We start from the raw sequence: 18,638 nt of genomic DNA, 5'->3' as shown, positions 1-18,638 counted from the left end.
GTAAACTGTAAAAAAAAAGTTTTAAGTGTAGCGGCATGAGTAGGACTAAGTCTTCATTAATGTTAACACTAACAATGTATATCTGTAAACTGATATCATTGTGATAAAAGAATAGTTCAAATGATTTATAGAACATGTACCTAAGTAACTTTATTTTAAAAAATACTATTGTTTGAAATATTTTTGTGGGGGCACAAATTAGGTCTGGATCATGATGTTATAGGCTGAAGAAGCTGTTTATGGTTAAATTTGCAAGCAACACAGAATTACTGTGTGTCATTTTTTTGTATTTCTTGGATCTGACAATAAATCACTAACTCTACATTGTGCATTTTTTTTTTTTTTTGCGATTTATAGGCATAAAGTTCGTGAGTTAATAGACTTTATTCAGGATGATGACAAACTGCGTGAAGAGAGGAAAAAAGCCAAGAAAAATAAAGATAAATATGTGGGCATGTCAAGTGATGCCATGGGCATGAGGTTTGGTAAGTATGTTGAAACTGACATGAATGTAAATGTTTTTACATGAATTAAGGTTCGTGATTTGTAATTTTGCTACTCAGGAAGTAGTGGCTGGGATGATACACCTCGATGGAAAAAAGAAGACCTTGACTGGGATTCAGGTGGAAATGCAAGGTCACGACACCGGAGCTTTGAAGACTCTAATAACAGGTATGGAATTGTATTCACTGATTGTGGGACATTACTATTATCTTGTAGGAGTGAAATAGTGTTCTGTGGCTCACTGGTTAATTGTCTGATTAGTTACTTCACTGTGTTTGTTTGGATCCTTGATGGTTCCTATGATTTGCTGGTTGTTAATGCTTTTTACCTGTTGAAGCATACACATGTACAAGAACTGCCATAATCCAAAAGCAGTGCTAAATAAGGATACATTACACCTCCCCGTTCCATCAAACAACCTATAATTTAAAATGTGGTTGGCTCTATACATTCATTTTTATATACATGTAACTGAAAGATTATGTTATTAAATTTCAGGTCTCATGCTTTATTTATTTGCCTTTCGCCTTTCTTTTGGTGCACCCCCCCCCCTTTTTTTTCTTTTCTTTTTTTTCCTCAGCGGACAAAATACATTTCAGTGTTTTTCTTGTGATACTTACTTATACACATTACTGATCCCTTCTTCAAATACATATGAACCTCTATTTATGAGAAGGGGAGGAGAGATGCTAAAATATGTGGTGGAGGTGGCTTTGCAGTGACAATGTTCCTCTATTTGGGCATATGGTTCGTTGAAGGTCAAACATGCATACATAGGCTGAGTAAGTAGGCAAAAGTTACTTGTCCTCTTTTTTCCATTAAGTACACAGTACATTTTGCACTCCATGGTTGCCAGCCCTGCATATAATTATTTGCTCATCTATTGAATGGTTTTTCATTCTCCATTGTGATTGCATTAGTTATTTTAATTTGTATAAGAAGATAGAGCGCCACTAATGTGTGACAGAAAAACAATGGTGGGTAACTATAGTGTACAGATTGAAGAGTCTTTCAATTTTACACAGTCTTCTCGTGCTTCACACCACCACCACCACCACCACCACCTCCTGCCTCCTGGAACAGTTATCCAACTGGGACGTAGATTTACAAGTATACAAATTGAATTATACATTTGAATGAACTTTACAGGATCAGGGTCGGAGGATATGATGCCATAGTTATGGCTCTCCGTCTGCTTCTGTCATCTGCCATCTCTCTTCGGCTCACCATGATCACTAGCTTGTCTTAATCAAGCCAACCTCCTGCTGCCTGATGGAAACCTGTCCATTGCAGTTTTGAGCCATCTTGTTTCTGCCATTCTCACTAACGTCCAGCTCATTGAAGTATTTTGCCTTTTGTCACGCCAATCATATTAGGCTCCTTGTATAACTCTTCTAGTTCTGTGTTGTTCTTTCCCCTTTCTCTTGTTGGATCCTGTAGTTGGACCCAAGATTGGTCCGTATACAGAGCTACTATAAATGATTCATTTGTTTTCAAAACTCTGTATTTTCTGAAGTATTACATTTACAAATGTGACTGATGAATGAATACAACTGCAAACTCACCAGATTTGTATTTTGCACTTTACAGATGTTCTAAGTGTGCCCTTCTGGTCACACGACATGCGTCCAAACAGTATTAAAGTTTGTTCCATACCTTGTGTGTCAACATTCTGTCAGTGATTGATGTGTTCCATGACCTATTCCGATGTTCTTCGCAATGGTGTTTCATAAACACAATCCTAAGAGTGCCTCTAAAGCAAAAAGTCGCGAAGTGGTTGGTCAGGTGATCTTTGGTGGCCAAGGGAACAAAGCCACATCTTCTTCACCATCTGCACCCAGTCCAGTGATGTGGGAGGTGAATGCTCTATCTTGTTGTAAGGTGAAATCCTCAAATTGAGCACTCAGTTAGGGAAAAAACCACAACTGCAACATATCAAGGGAAGAGGTACCCATCACAGTCTTCTCACTGTAGAAAAATGGCCCATACAGCTTTGTCTGTGACACTGAAAACATTAACCTTCAGCAAATCTTGTTCATGTGCCATAATTTCATGAAGACCTTCAATGCCCCACACCATCACATTATGGGAATAACCATTCCAGGTAAATGGAAGCTTCCAGAATGAATTTTCATTCTGTAGTGCAGTGTGTGGTGGTATGAAACTTCCTGGCAGATGAAAAGTGTGCCAGACTGAGACTCGAACTAGGGGCTTTTGTCTTTCTCTGGCTTGTGTTCTGCCAACTGAGCTACCCAAGATGACTGATGACCCACCCTCAGAGCTTTACTTCTGCCAGTACCTCATCTCCTACTTTCCAGACTTCAGGGAAATTCTCCTGCAAAACTTGCGTGACTTAGCTACACCCTGGGGAAGGTTTCCAGAATGAATTTTCACTTTGCAATGGAGTATGCACTGATAGGAAACTCCTGGCAGATTAAAACTGTGTTTTGGACCGAAACTTGAACTCGTGACCTTTGCCCTTCACAGGCAAGTGCTCTGTGCTATGCAAGCATTCTGGAGACATTCCCCAGGCTATGACAAAGTCATGTCTCTGCAATAAACTTTCCTTCAGGAGTCCTAGACCTGGAAGTTCCTCAGGAGAACTTTTTTAAAGTTTGGAAGATAGGAGATGAGGTACTGGTGGAAGTAAAGCTGTGAGGATGGGTCTTGCTTGAGTAGCTCAGTCAGTCGAGCACTTGACTGTGTAAGGCAAAGGTCATGAGTTTGTGAATCTGTCAGGCACACAGTTTAAACCTGCCAGCAAGTTTCAAATAGAAGATTGCTTGGTTGCTGAATATCAGGTTGGAGGCAAAATGTTCTTGCTAAAGTGCTTCCTTCATTGTGATGCAAAATTGAAGGTACTGGTCATTATCTTCCAGTTTTAATTATTGCATGAGCTGCAGACTACAGTTTGAAATGTAACTGTTATCACAAAATTGTCACAGTTTGCTGCAGTATTCAATGTTCTTTGCTTATGCAGACCTTCAATTTTATTGACCTGCATTTTTTTTTTCCCCACAGTTGAATTTGTACGTGTAATATTTTGGAAAATATAGGACTGAAAATGAGTGCGTTGTTTATAGTAACAATCTGTTTTCCCAAAGAGCTTTCTCTCATGTATAAGCAGTCAGTTAGGGTCTCGAGAGTCATATAGTACCACTGGCATTATTATTAATTCAGTATTTCGTTATTGAGATAAGCTTCTAGATTTTAATACAGGATGTAGGGAGTAAGAGTCTTGCTGTTATCTCTGCTTTAGTAGATGTTACTTCAGTAAAAATTGATCCAAGATATTTGAACTCTTTTCACATACTTCTACCTGGTGCAGTTCACTGTCGATCTTGCGCATTATTGCGCTTTCTTCCTGTACTCACGAACTTGATCGTTTCACTACTAATTTGTAGCCTGTACCTCAATGCCACTAATTCCGTGTTCTGAATACTTTTCACTTCATCTTTGTGTGTGTGTGTGTGTGTGTGTGTGTGTTTGTGTGTGTGTTTGTGTGTGTGTGCGCGCGTGCTGTACAGGAATAGTCATTTGCATAGAACTCAGGTAATATTGTCATTTTCAATATGATCACCCTGAAAGTTCTTTCTTAAACTTTCGCATTACCTTTTCGAGTGTCAGACTGAAAAGGCCATGTGATGATTTGTCTGTATGTCTTAATCCTGTTTCTACTTGGAAACTTTGTCATTAGCCTTAGCTTTCATGTCATTTAGGCATGTTTATAAAAGCCTAGCCAATTTCTGCCAAATGTAAAGATAGCAGGAAATGAACCCCCTACCACAGACTATAATTTTCTGTTCTGCTCCTTTCTCTATCTACTTTTGTATGGCTGCACTGCTATCAAGATAAAATGATAAGACTAACACAAAAAGGATTTAATAACAAAGAATCAGTGTCACCTTGAAGCTTATCTTCTTGATCGAGCAGTACTATGTAGTAACCTGAGGCCTATCAAGATGCCCGGTGCTATCAACCTTGTGGCACAGCAAAGAACACTGGACTATGTGTTATTCAGGTTAGAGGGAACTTGGCTAATTGTAGAAACAAAGGAATTTGTTCCAGACAGTTTGTTTGAGGAGGAGTGAATCCTCACCACCGGGAAGATAAAAATAATCATACTAATCCTTTATTGTGGTGTCGAAGTTTAAGAGGAACTGGTGAATAGGCAGAAGTTGCTGTAAAAATTCTGGGCTCACCAATTACAGCTGCTGCTGCAGTGAGTTCCTTCAGCACTTTTGGATGGATCTGCATAAAAAAAAAAAAAAAAAAAAAATATGAACAAACTCGCATTAAAGAGAGCTGTAAAACTGCCCTATCTCTCCTATGGCTGGAAGTTGATGAATGGAGCCAGAACACAACATAAGCCCATTGATCCCAAGGAAAAACCCATACTGAACAGTCCAAGCAAAGACAAAAATGGAAAGGAACCTAGTAGTCAGTGAGGAATCAGGTCAGGATAATCTGAGGCAGAATTGGAACTTCCTGCTCTTTCTTCAACTTATGAAGATAAAGAAAATGATTGAGAACATTTTTTTAATTTTTTGCAGTAGTATAGTATAAGTAAAAATGCTACCTACAAGCTAGCTGCTTAATATAAACCGTACTTACTTAAAAAGTTACTTTTAAACTTGAACAATGGAAACTCCGGGTAGGAATATCAACAATGTAGGAAAAGACTGATTGCTAATTACTATAAAGAAGACATGCCAAGTTGCAGACAGGCACAATTAAGACAACCACATATAGCTTTTGGTCACAGGCTTATGAAGGCTATGGCTGAAAGCTATATGTGAGTGTCTTATAATTTTGTCTGTGTGCAACTAGGCGTGTCTTCTTTATGGTAAAGAGCAATCTGTCTTCTCGTACATTGCTGATGCTTTTCAAGTTGGGTATTGTTTATAAGTGCCAATTATCAGTTAATCTTTAAAATGTATAAATGCTCAGACATTTATAAATTTTGGGCATTTGCCCAGTCTTTTATCCTGGGCATTTGCCCCAACTTATGAATGTCGAGGCATTTCACACCACTAGGTGGCGGTGGCACGCTTGCATTATGCTACTGTTTGATCACAGGGCAATGTTGACTAAAACACAAATAATGTAGGCAACACAATGATAAACAATTAAGTCATTTATTAAAAGAATGTACATGACAAATACTCAATTCCACTTTGAGACGGTGTGGCTCTGAAGTAAAAGCTCTGAACACTGTGAATAATGACTGACTATTGAATAGTAGTTCAGTGTGCAATGCCATCACTGACAATATATTAGTTCATACTCAATTAATGATAAACACTGTGGCACTTTGAGATGACTGCTGCAGTGTGACGATACTTGTTGATAACTGTTGGTGGCTTATTGATAACTGCAACTGGAACTGGCCAAACGTTGTGATGAGGCCACTTAAATCTGTGGTTAGCAGAAAAATGTTCATTTGCGAACTGTTGGGCAGATGACAGTAGTAGTCCCTTTCATGAGCATCCTCTGCAACATCGGACATAACTCTGTGGCTTGGTTCTGAATGGGCTAATGTCAAGAATCTTAGTTTTAAGTTATAAGCTTCTGAATATTTTCTGTCAACTATTAACAATATATTTGGGGCTATTTGCTACTATCATTATAGTAAATCAACTTAACTAAAGCTTATTTTTAAATAATAAATTTCTAGAATTTTCATCTTCAAAATTAAGTGACGTAAGAGGACATTGGCCCGTTTTAACATCACGAACTCTCTTAAATTATTTGACATTGGCTCTTCAGACATCAGGGTCAGGTACACTGAATAACCAGAAACCGGTAATTTTAAGATAAATATTTTCTTGTACTCATTAATTAAATCACTTTATTCATTCCTCAAGAATTTAATAACTGATAGCAACTGTTACATGTTCCAAAAATCATATTTTATCACCATAAATCATGAAAACACTGTTTGGTCTTGTAATCAGGGGGAAACTGTTTATTGCCATTTCTTAATATAAGACAAATAATTTGCATACACTGTGGTTGATACTGTAAAAGGGGAGAGAAAAAATAAATCACTTGTTTTCGTCATCATCACCATCCTCATCTTCCACATCATAAGATATCTCTTTATCTCTTTCATGTGACTGTGTATTAGCTCTCAGGTGATTATTGAACTGCATGTAGAATGGACGACTGCTTACATTGATATATGGAAGGAGATCCCTCAAGACCTTCAATTTTTTTTCTGAAATGGATACGATGGCATCTGAAATAGGTGCAAGTTTTGGCATAGACAAACGTCGAGATTTCTTTCTGTTCAGACCTGTCATCTCGAATGGTTCTTCTGAGGAGTAACTGTGTTTTTGGAGACAATTCCTGGCATACCTGAGTGATACTTAATCCATTTTATCTTGTTCCAAACAATAGGATTTCCTTCTGTGTTAATTTTCTTGTGCAGGTAATGACTTCTCATAAAGTCTTCAAAGTTGTAGAAGTCCTTTTGTTCCTGCTCTACCGCAGTTATGGGTCGCTTTCAGGGAACCATGCACATTAATTTGGCATAGTCTCTTGGCAGTTCTACTTCAGCAGGTATTGTTTTCTTTGTCTTCTCAATGGCTGCATAAATTGAGTCGGCTTCCAAGTGAATATTTCCAACTTCAAGAAACTTCTGCCTGATTTCCAAACATCTTCCCTGAATCATGAATTCTTCCACTACAGTCAGAAATATGATGGCAATAAAAATATTTCTGTTTTGTCTGGTACACGAATCGCTGTACAGGTGTACCTCAACAATTTCGTCGGCCAGTTTCATCAAATAATCATATTGACAAGAAACAATTTCTTGGCCACCTCTTCCTGCCACTGTTTCATTCCAAATGTAACATATTGGAAAACATTCTTTGTCTCTTTACACAGATGGGCAAGTTGAAGGTCCAAAGTTGTCTTTTGTAAAATTCCACACCACAGCATAGAAATGGAGTGGTTATACATTTCTGCAAATCAAAGGCCAGGGTTTCTACATTGGAATTCTGCTCAGCTTTCCTTTTGTATCACTGTCTTTCTGATCGTAAGCAGCCTGGGCTAAATCCAAATGTTGCTGTCATTCCACTTCAACCTTACAACATTCAGCATCATCAGTACAATTCTTGAGTAACATGGGGTATTTGTCACATTTTGCAGCAGTGTTAGTCTTTGGTTTGTGGAAGCTAAGATCGAAACAGGTCACAAAATCTCTTCGATAACACATTTCACTTCTTGGCTTCGTACCTTTGGTTTGGCAAAGTTCTTGATAGAGCCAGTACAGTGCTGAAATAATCAAGTCTGGATGTAAATATGTTTTAGAAGGAGATCGAGAATAATGGCTTTCGTAGGAAGGAAACATATTAATGTGTTCCTTTATTAAATCAGTGTTGTCAAATGGAATTTTCTGATGATTAGAATGTTTACCACGTCCATCTTCAGAACACACTCCACCTTCAGAGTCCTGTCTTTTCTCCACAATTGTTCTTCCTTTCTTTTGTGTTAAAAAAAAATGTACTAAGGGACATACTCTTACATTCTTCTTTCCTAGTCTGCAAGGAAGGACTGTAAAGAAAGTACTTCCTGGAATATTTTTGCCTGCTTGCTATTCCTTCAGGTTTGTTCCTTAAATGCTCCACATGTTTCTTTTCCTCAGACACATGATTAGCTATCAACTGATTTTGAGCTTCTGGGGACAATTTGTAATATTCTATGAACATTTTCTCTCTCTCATTGTCATTTACTTTTCCTCCGCAATTTTTCCTGCACTTGCACGATGATTTCAGAACTGTAGCAGGCGTAAATTTTCCTTTCGACGTCACCTATTTCTTTCCTGCAATTTTCAGTTCTTTCCTCCGATTTTTCTCCCATAATTTTTCGTTTCGCTTTTTTTTACTGTATGAATCCTGTGGATCACATTTCTTCCTCCCCCTTCCACTGAACTTTGTTGTCTTGTAGTCAGGCTGCTGTTGAATTAGACCAATTTCTTCAATCCTTGAAGATGTAGTTATATTCCCTCCAGCATTGCTTTCATCACAATTTTCGCCACCACTTGGAACATATTCATCAGAATCTTCAAATGCCTCTTCATCAGAACTTGAAATCACTTGAAATCATGTCTGCCAATAATGATGAACATGCATTTCTTTTTGTACCGGTACTGGGATGACCTTAAAGAAAATAAAAATGAAATAAATTTAATAGGTGGTTGATAATATTTTAGACTGGTATTAACTAGAGATACCAGTCAGTTTATGGTCTTGTGTTGGAAAAATTAGGGATAAATGCTCCTGATAGCAGTTCATTTTAGTAAACATACTGTCAAGGCAAAGTGATGACTTTAGCGGTGATATTTCAGATGAAGTTTGTTCCTCAAGCTCTTTCTTATTGCCACTAAGAAACATGATGTTTGTGCCCACCAAGACTGTCTAGACTCCTCACTAACAATGCGCCGAATGGTTAGGTGAATTGTTAAAGGAACAACTTTTATTATTGTGTATTCCTGCCAGATTTAAGTCCAAAGTCACAGCACTGTTTCCATTGTTGAAACCATCTGTCAGCAAAAAAAGGCCAATGTCGACACTGGCCCTTCTTACAACAAATGTAAAATAAGAGGGAGGGCCAGTGTCAAGAATGGCGCCTTTATGCTGATTGGAAACTTGATAAAACACTTTAGGGCTTACATCTTAAAACCCCAGTATATCTCATCCTTTGTGGCTTAGACATTGGCGGTTTTAACATTATGAAGAGCACGTGAAACTATATGGCGTACACCAATAAAACCAGTTTTGACAAATACTGACATTGGTCCTTTTAGAACCAAGCCACAGAACTATTGGTAGATAGATTGGACTGTTTGCTTTGTGAGTCACATGGCAGTGCTGACAGATCATAAGTATGTGGTGCTGTGCTGGAGATTGCCTGGCATATGGCGCACCCTCTGTGCAATAGGCTGTGCACTGTATCAGATGTTAGACACAGCATATGGTTATAAGCAGACTCATCTATGGATACTATTGTAAGCCTTCTTGATGTCTACATAGAGGAGGTTATTTGTACATTGTTTCACAGATCTGGACTGGGTTTGATTGTCCTGGTGCTGCCTTCTTTGCCCAGATTAAATCAATTATGTTTTGGAGCAGAGAGCTTTCTCCCCAGCCTTGAGAAGCTCAGTGGGACTTCCATCCTCTCCTGGGTGCTTGCCATTTTTAAGGTTTTTAATTTGTTTTTGTATCTTCTTGACAGTGGGTGGAGGTACTCGGGATCCACTGCTACCAAGTCATTAAACTAGAATGATTCACTTGGTTCTTCAAAATTTTGTAGGTTCCTGAAGTAGTCTGTCAATCTTCTCCAAATCCCTTGATCCTCCATTAATGCCCTTCCATTGGCATCTTTTATGAATTTGTGTTGGTGATTTGGTTCTCCTTTAAACCACTTTGCTTTCCTGTATTGTTCTTTACATCCATTTGCATCAGTCTTTTTGAGTTTCCCCTATGATGGTTCTTACATATCTTCTCGTTGCTTTCTGTAATGTGGCCTTGTTTGCCATTTTATTTCTTTGAGCTTTGGTTTCCCTTCTGGCATAGTACTTCATACCCTGGGTAATTTGTCCCCATCTATCTCTGATGACTTCCATTCCTCATCAAACAGCTTGTTTTACCTTAATTCACTTTGCAACTACTTTCTTTGGGCTGTGTCTTTAATGGCATGTGCAGTTACCTTCCAATTCTGATCTATTTGGAATCTCTGTTCTCTTCATTCCCCAATAATTCAGAACAGTTGGTCTGTTTGATCTTGAAAATGCCTCTTATATTTTGCCTTCATCACTACTCTGATGATGGAGTGGTCCTATCCACATTCATCATCTCTTGCTGTCGTGACATTTCACACCAGCTTTTTATTCCAGTGTCTAATACTACAGGGTCAATCTAGTTCACTGTCTTTCCATCCACAGATACCAAAGTACATTTATGTATTCTCTTTTTTATCAAAGACAGTACTACACACAAACATGCCTTGTGCCGTCACAGAGTTAGCCAAACGAATACCCGTATCATTGCTCACATTATGAAAGCTGTGCTTCTCAGTGGTTACCTTGAAGGCTACTTCTTTTCCTCCTTTTGGACTAAGATCTCCCAAGACGATTTTGTAGTGCTCATTTAGTACTTGTCCACGATCATCTCTGGTTCCTTGTAGATTATACTTTTTTTGATATTTTCACACTCTTCACTGGAGGTTGACAGTTTATACATGTGGCTTTGTGTTTCTCGCTATCTTTTGTTGCAAGTGAAATTCTGGGGTTGATTGATTTAAAATCTACATGACTGGTACACAAGTACCTATTGAATGGTTCGCTTCTGATGCTCCGTGTAACATGTCATAGTTTTCCTTTCCTCTGAAGATCATTTCTGTCCACCTTGTCTCTTGCAGAGCCAGCAAGTCTGTTCCATATTTATCCACATGCCTTAAAACACATTTTGCTGCCCCAGATTGGCATTGGCTCCTGGCATTCCAGGTTCGTAGTAGTATTTCATTTTGGAGTCCATATTTTTGCTTAGGTTGTTTTTTAGAGATCAGTAGTCCTATCTGAGGGTCTTGTGACAGTAGTACTAGTAATTATTTTTCCAGGACAGTTTGGTAACCTGTTGCCAACCTCCAACCAGGAGGACTGGGATCTGTCAGTCAGAGAGAGAGAGAGAGAGAAGTGGCTTATCTATGGCTACAGAGGGATTTCTGCCTTTTGGTTCTCTGTTTGGGTTTTTCTTACCTTAGTCTTTCGGCGAATCCCTGTCAGCAAGAAAGCGGATCAACACTTAGTGCTGTTCACTCTCTTTGACACAGTATCAACATAGAGCATATGTGGTTGGTGCTTACTAAATGTAGCTTCACCATGTGCTACTCTTCCACTCCCCCTGATCCTGCCACCTCAAACTGTAACAACTTACTCGAATCCATCTATACTCATAGCTAACCCTGTTTGAGGAGCAAGCGCTATCCACCATCTGCGACCCCTTTGGTAACTGAGATACACCCCGAACTAAGGAATATATGTTTAAATAACTATTTATCATATTTTTATTGAGTATTGTAACAAATGGTAGTGTGCTGAAGGGTCTAAGCTGACTGCCTTCCTACATTCACTGATTGTCTTCTCAAGTTACTTAACTGAAAAATTCATTGTTTAGGATAAAATAATTTTGGGAATTGATCTGTGTCATTGTAAATTGCTGAGGTTTCAATCAATTTGCCACAGTCCTAGGGCAGCAGCAAACTGATCAAAATAACAGCAATTTAGTTCTTTTAGCAGTTTACAGTGACATGGCCCAGTACCCAAAATTATTTTATCCAAAATGATACAGGTCATGGAAGCCTACAAACTTAAATTCATTATTATTATTGTAGCACTAAAAGAGAGCTTGGAACTCCAGAGAATATGAAATGTAAGAGCACAGTAAAGTTGCCTATCTTCACTGCCTCTACGACCTTTTTTTTAAGGTATTGTAGCACAGGTACCAAGCAGAGAAGAAAGTCCAGTACATCCAAAATCCCATTCTTCACTCAAAAGCTAGGGACAGGAGATGTCATTGTGTAGAATACAAGCGTAGATGCAGATTTGAGAAAATGAGACTGAAAAGACAGTCACTAACAAAAATTGGAACTGGGGGGGGGTGATTGATTGCTGTGACCTAGCCATTGCATCAGTGTATTATGAACCAGTGGAAGATAAAAGGCTCAGTGAGTGGTACATCAATCTTTAGTGGCTGAAATTAACACAACCCTGAATGCTTCCTAGTAAGATCATGTCTGTAATCCACATTTGGAGAGAACTTAGCCCTGTGGTACATGGATTGTTGAGTGTTCAAAATTATGAAATTTTACATTGCTAGTGACATACTGATTATTTGCTTATTGGAGTAATAAAAAATCTACTCACCAAGTGGCAGCAGGAGAACACAAATATAAAGGTATTTAAGATTTGCAGGCTTTCAGAGCCAGTGGCTCCTCCTCCTGGCAAACGGGTTGAAGGGGAAGGAAGATGGGTGAAGGAAAAGGACTGGCGAGGTTTAAAAGTGGTGAGAGTTCACAAAAAGTTGACCAGAACCCTGGGTCAGGGGAGACTTACCAAATGGGGTGAGAAGGAAAGGCTGCTTTTCATCTTCATTGATATACTAATTATTTTGTCACATTTTAACCAGCTATATTAAATGTTATAACATGGGAGCAATAGTTAGGTTACTACATGCCTTTTTGTGTAATTTTTGTTAATAGTGAGGCAGTTGTGATAGAATTTTTCAGTAATTTGGGTTTACATGTGGCATATCCCTGCATTGCATAGGCCAAGACTTCAGTGATCATTATTATTAGCTACTTGACATCCACCAGTGGATGAATGCCTGCTTCTGGGGGTGCCCCGTGCATTACTGCGTTCAGCTGCATGTGTCTTTATTGCTTTTTCTTGCTTTTTGAATGTCATATGCCCACCCTCCATCAGGTCATCATCTTGGTCTTTTCTTTCTCTTGTGATCCAACAAATAATTCCCTTAGTCCATCTATACACCTGGCAACTTGTCCCACTATTCCAATTTAATTTTCACCAATGTTATAGTTACATGTTGATCACTAGTATGTTGCTTGACCCATTTGTTTGCTTTTCTCTCTCTCCTAGTCTTTTCCAACATGCATCTTTTCTTTGCTCACTGAGCTTCTCTTGATTTAGATAGTTTCAACATTGAAGATCCAGATCTCACTGCTGTAAGTAAAAACTGGCAATACACAGTGATTGTAAACTTTTCTTTTCAGACCAATAAGAAGTTTAATTTTGAAAAGCTCATATTGTTCATTAGAAGCAACCATGGAGTCATTGTCTTAATCTTCTATAAATAAAAAATATATATGTCTTATGACTTTGTCAGTTTATACTATGTTCTGGTAAATACGTTGATTATAAATTTAGTCCTGTTTTAATTAATTTTCTAGCCCATTTCCACATTTGCCCTATCAAGTTCTCCCATTTGTTACCCGTACCAGAGGCAAACAGTACAGTATCATCACCAAAACAAAAGTGGTTCATTTATGTTGCCTTAAAATATATTCCTTCTTCATTTTACCGGTTTAAGGACCTGAAACTTTCTTTAAAACTGCCGACGATAGTTTTGGTGATGCAAACTTTTGCATATGACTTCTTTCATTTCTGAATTTCTGTCCTGAGGGAGCCCCCATTTGGAGTAGGCAGCATCATGGCAGATATACGGTGTCACGTAAAGACCATAGTTGTCAGCTGGTGGTTGGAAGGAGTGCCAGACAGTCCTTTCAGACTGACAACAATTCATTGCAGATTATTGTGACCACATGTACAGTCCATAAAGTCAGAGCGTGATCGGCATTACGCACATATGGTAAAAGATATTACAGCCCGATGAAGGTAACCTTTGTCCTCCATGCAACATCCATAGAGAATTAGTTTACTTTCAATTCTTGACTGAGATACACAAGAAGAAACACGAGTACAGTTTATACATTGCATTTATCAAAGATGTTTGATGCCGACTGCCAAATGTTGGTTCATCAACAAAAATGAAGATTGGATACTGCAGGAGAACAATGATACAGAGCACTGAAGCAGGCATTGCAGCGATTGGAATAGGGATAAAAGTGTGCAGGTACTGGATTGGTCTTCACAGTCAGCTGATGCTAATCCTGTTAAAAATGTATTGTCTTACATCAAAAAGAAGTTGCAAGGAAAAATGATCTCCACTTTGAAACAGCTGTTGACACAAATTCAATGCATTTAGAGGTGTCTTCCGCATAAATATGCGGAAAACTTAGTTTCAAGCATGCAGTGGAGGTGACAAGCAATTGCCAACACTTCGGGTGACTGGAAATATTAATTGTAATTGCATTTTTCATATATTATGTACAAGGTTTGTTCAAAAAATTCTGGAACTTTGTGTACAAAATTTTTCTGCACTTACCTTTTACTTATTATGCATGGTCTCCTTCCAAATGCTCTCCTCCACAATTGATACACCACTTCCAACACTGTTTCCTTTTCTTTTGTTGCAAATTTCCACCCTTTCAGTGGGGTTCTGCAGGTCTGAAGAGTATGGAGGATGAAGCAGCACAGTGGGTTTTTTCCCCCCAATCGTCTCACACCAACAGGGATGAATGTGCGGGTGCATTATTGTGATGCAAGAGCCATGAATTGTCTCGCCACATTTAAGGCCATTTCTTTCACACATTTGCTCGCAGGCATCGCAACACATCCCATAGCATTGTCGATTAACAGTTTGTCCCTGTGGCATGAATTTGTGTTGGACTAATTCTAAGAAAATTGTCAGCATGCTTTGACATTTGATCAGATCTGATAAGCTTTTTTTGGTTTTGGAGAATCTTTCTCCACCCGTTGTGATCTCAACATCATAACTATAGACCCAAGTCTCATCACCAGTTATGATTCTCTTAAGTGACATCTTGTTCTCATTTGCGTGGTCCAAAAGCTCTTCACGGGCTGCAAGGCGAAGATCTTTCTCATCTTGACTCGTGAGCTGTGGGACGAACTTGGTGGCAACATGATACATTCCAGAGATGCTGTGTTAGGATTTTATGACATGATCCAACTGAAATGTTACATTCTTCTGCAATCTTTTGGACAGACAGTCTTAGATTGGCATGGACAATTTCGTTGATGTTCATGACATGAGCGTCATCAGCAGATATCTAAGGGCATCCTTAGCCAGGGTCATCTTTAACTTCTGTCCAGCCATTTTTAAACCATGCGAACCATTTGTAACACCAAGTATGTCTTAAGCACTCATCACTGTAGGCTTTCTGAGTCATTTGGTGTGCCTCTGTAAAGGTTTTCTTCAGTTTCATGAAAAATTTAATGCGTGCACATTGCTCCTCTAACTCTGCCATCTCAGAATTTGCAAACTGTGGCACACAATATTCTACTCAATACAACACTAAACAATAACAGACATAAAACAATGAAACTTCTGGCAGTTTCACATTAAATACAGATGTGTGCGGGGATGCCAACTGCATTTTGCTCCAACACACTATTGGTGCGAAATTACAAATGTTCCATAATTTTTTGAACAGACTTATATATGTTTTAGTTTGTTGTCAAATACATTTTCCCAACCACGGTCATACTTAACAGACTGAACTTACCCTCCTTGGCCATTGCATGGAAGGAATGCAAAACAAGTCCACTTGCAGACACTTTGTCCTGTCAGTTCCTGATTTGAGGAAGGTCCTTTCTCTCTACTAAGCCAATGTACTTTATGGAGAAACAATTAGGTAACTCTCCCTTTCCTTGGTAAATCACAAAGTGTTTCATCTTAATTGAGGTGGCAAATTCTTCCCAATCTCAAGTGTATTCTGTTTTTCACAACTTGGTGATGTATTTGGTACCAAAACACCGAGCAGGATTTAATTTTTCACTGGGCCTAACACATGATGGATGAACTACTACACAGTCGCTTGGAGAGGTGGTGAGGGATCCACTTCATTTGTTGTGTATGTTACAGTCTTATAGGCAACAATGTTGATACTGCAACATTAATGCTCACTTTTGAGGGGGATTCACTTCCAGGAAGGTTAAAATCACAGTTTACCATGGAGACGTGAAGCCATATTTCCCACCTCCATCATGGCGCATCAAATGCCAGCTCTTCAGGCACATGTGTTCCCGATGTACATGCGACCAATTTGTGGAGATGATAGCCACCCACTTCACCAAAATTCACCGTGGGTGCACTACCAGCTGTCTGTGCAAATTGTGGGAATGACCAGTTTCCTCCATCCCTGAAGTATGCTGCACAGTTAAGGAACACAAAATAAAGGAACGGAAGAAGCCATATCACCTCTTATACAGGGTTATTACAAATGATTGAAGCGATTTCACAGCTCTAGAATAACTTTATTATTTGAGATATTTTCACAATGCTTTGCACACACATACAAAAACTCAAAAAGTTTTTTTAGGCTTTCACAAATGTTCGATATGTGCCCCCTTTAGTGATTCGGCTGACATCAAGCCGATAATCAAGTTCCTCCCACACTCGGCGCAGCATGTCCCCATCAATGAGTTCGAAAGCATCGTTGATGCGAGCTCGCAGTTCTGGCACGTTTCTTGGTACAGGAGGTTTAAACACTGAATCTTTCATATAACCCCACAGAAAGAAATCACATGGGGTTAAGTCGGGAGAGCATGGTGGCCATGACATGAATTGCTGATCATGATCTCCACCATGACCGATCCATCGGTTTTCCAATCTCCTGTTTAAGAAATGCCGAACATCATGATGGAAGTGCGGTGGAGCACCATCCTGCTGAAAGATGAAGTTGGCGCTGTCGGTCTCCAGTTGTGGCATGAGCCAATTTTCCAGCATGTCCAGATACACTTGTCCTGTAACGTTTTTTTTCGCAGAAGAAAAAGGGGCCGTAAACTTTAAACCGTGAGATTGCACAAAACACGTTAACTTTTGATGAATTGCGAATTTGCAGCACGAATGCATGAGGATTCTTTACCGCCCAGATTCGGACATTGTATCTGTTCACTTCACCATTAAGAAAAAATGTTGCTTCATCACTGAAAACAAGTTTCGCACTGAACGCATCCTCTTCCATGAGCTGTTGCAACCGCGCCGAAAATTCAAAGCGTTTGACTTTGTCATCGGGTGTCAGGGCTTGTAGCAATTGTAAACGGTAAGGCTTCTGCTTTAGCCTTTACCGTAAGATTTTCCAAACCATCGGCTGTGGTACGTTTAGCTCCTTGCTTGCTTTATTCGTCGACTTCTGCGGGCTATGCGTGAAACTTGCCCGCACGCATTCAACCGTTTCTTCGGTCACTGCAGGCCGACCCGTTGATTTCCCCTTACAGAGGCATCCAGAAGCTTTAAACTGCGCATACCATCGCCGAATGGAGTTAGCAGTTGGTGGATCTTTGTTGAACTTCGTCCTGAAGTATCATTGCACTGTTATGACTGACTGATGTGAGTGCATTTCAAGCACGACATATGCTTTCTCGGCTCCTGTCGCCATTTTGTCTCACTGCGCTCTCGAGCGCTCTGGCGGCAGAAACCTAAAGTGCGGCTTCAGCCAAACAAAACTTTGAGTTTTTCTACGTATCTGTAGTGTGTTGTGACCATATGTCAATGAATGGAGCTACAGTGAATTTATGAAATCGCTTCAATCATTTGTAATAGCCCTGTATTTTGAGGCTCGGAAAGTAAACATGATCGTTTATACCATCTCTCCATGATACCGACTTTGCCACTACTGCTGCCAGGTCTTCAGTAGAACCAGGTTCACTTAATCGATTGTTTGGTAGCTCCAGTAGTAAATTATACCCGAGGGTGATAGGCACTTCACTCTTGTGCTTGCTTCAGCACCTTTTTTGAGAACCATTTCCAGCTCGTGGCCGGAGAAGCATTCTCCTCCTCCTCCTCCTCCTCCTCCTCCTCCTCCAGTGTTTGCTGACGACAGGAGTCCCTTCAGTAATCTTCTTCTGTCAAACTTACAGACCGTGCCTGCTCCTAAATCCACAGTGAATAACCTCTTACAAGTTTCTGGACTGCAAAAAAACAGCAAAACAGAAAAAGAAGAAATCTCAGAGGGTAGCTACTCTGATGACCTCGGAGACACCAGATGTCCCCCTTCCTATCGGACACCGAACTGATGTTCGTCGACATTGTTCCACCCTCACCTGTGATAGACAGTGATCCTGGAGCATGACCCCTCTTCCTGGCCCTTCCTACCTGACCAGAACACACTTAACGTAATTCAGTGGATCAGCAGTGGATTTACTGTCACCTTTAGTGGATCAGCAGTGGATTTACTGTCACCTGACAGAACTGCAACAATTAGTTTCTTCCTGTACTGCAACCTGCGCTCTGCGTTGGTCTCAGTAAATAAGTTCCACTGACAACCGTTCTCTAATTCTTCAAGGTTCCTATTCATTCTGTCATAACCTTACTGTTCTTGGGGTAGCATCTGGAGAGGTCTTTACATTGATTCATACAGATGTCATCAGTGAGTGGATTCCCCTCTGTACCACACAGGAAGCAACAATGAAGCAAGTGTGAATGACCCCAGTGATCACTTTTTGTAATGTTCATTTGCTACCAGGCAGA

At 39.6% G+C, this 18,638-nt stretch overlaps 1 protein-coding gene across 2 annotated transcripts in view; it reads left to right on the top strand.

Annotated features, from left to right (window-relative positions):
* Positions 1–18,638, top strand: part of LOC126253169 (clathrin interactor 1) — a 194,017-nt gene that overhangs the window by 43,011 nt on the left and 132,368 nt on the right. For both annotated transcript variants that reach the window (XM_049954327.1, XM_049954326.1), the window contains exons 5-6: positions 358–485; positions 564–672. In XM_049954327.1, the coding sequence (XP_049810284.1) occupies positions 358–485; positions 564–672 (237 nt within the window). The remainder of the gene's footprint in view (positions 1–357; positions 486–563; positions 673–18,638) is intronic.

This window comes from Schistocerca nitens, chromosome 4 (assembly GCF_023898315.1).
Source record: "Schistocerca nitens isolate TAMUIC-IGC-003100 chromosome 4, iqSchNite1.1, whole genome shotgun sequence".
NCBI classification, from domain to species: domain Eukaryota; kingdom Metazoa; phylum Arthropoda; class Insecta; order Orthoptera; family Acrididae; genus Schistocerca; species Schistocerca nitens.
Note: the sequence above shows the minus strand (reverse complement) of the source record. Positions and strands in the feature narration are given on the sequence as shown.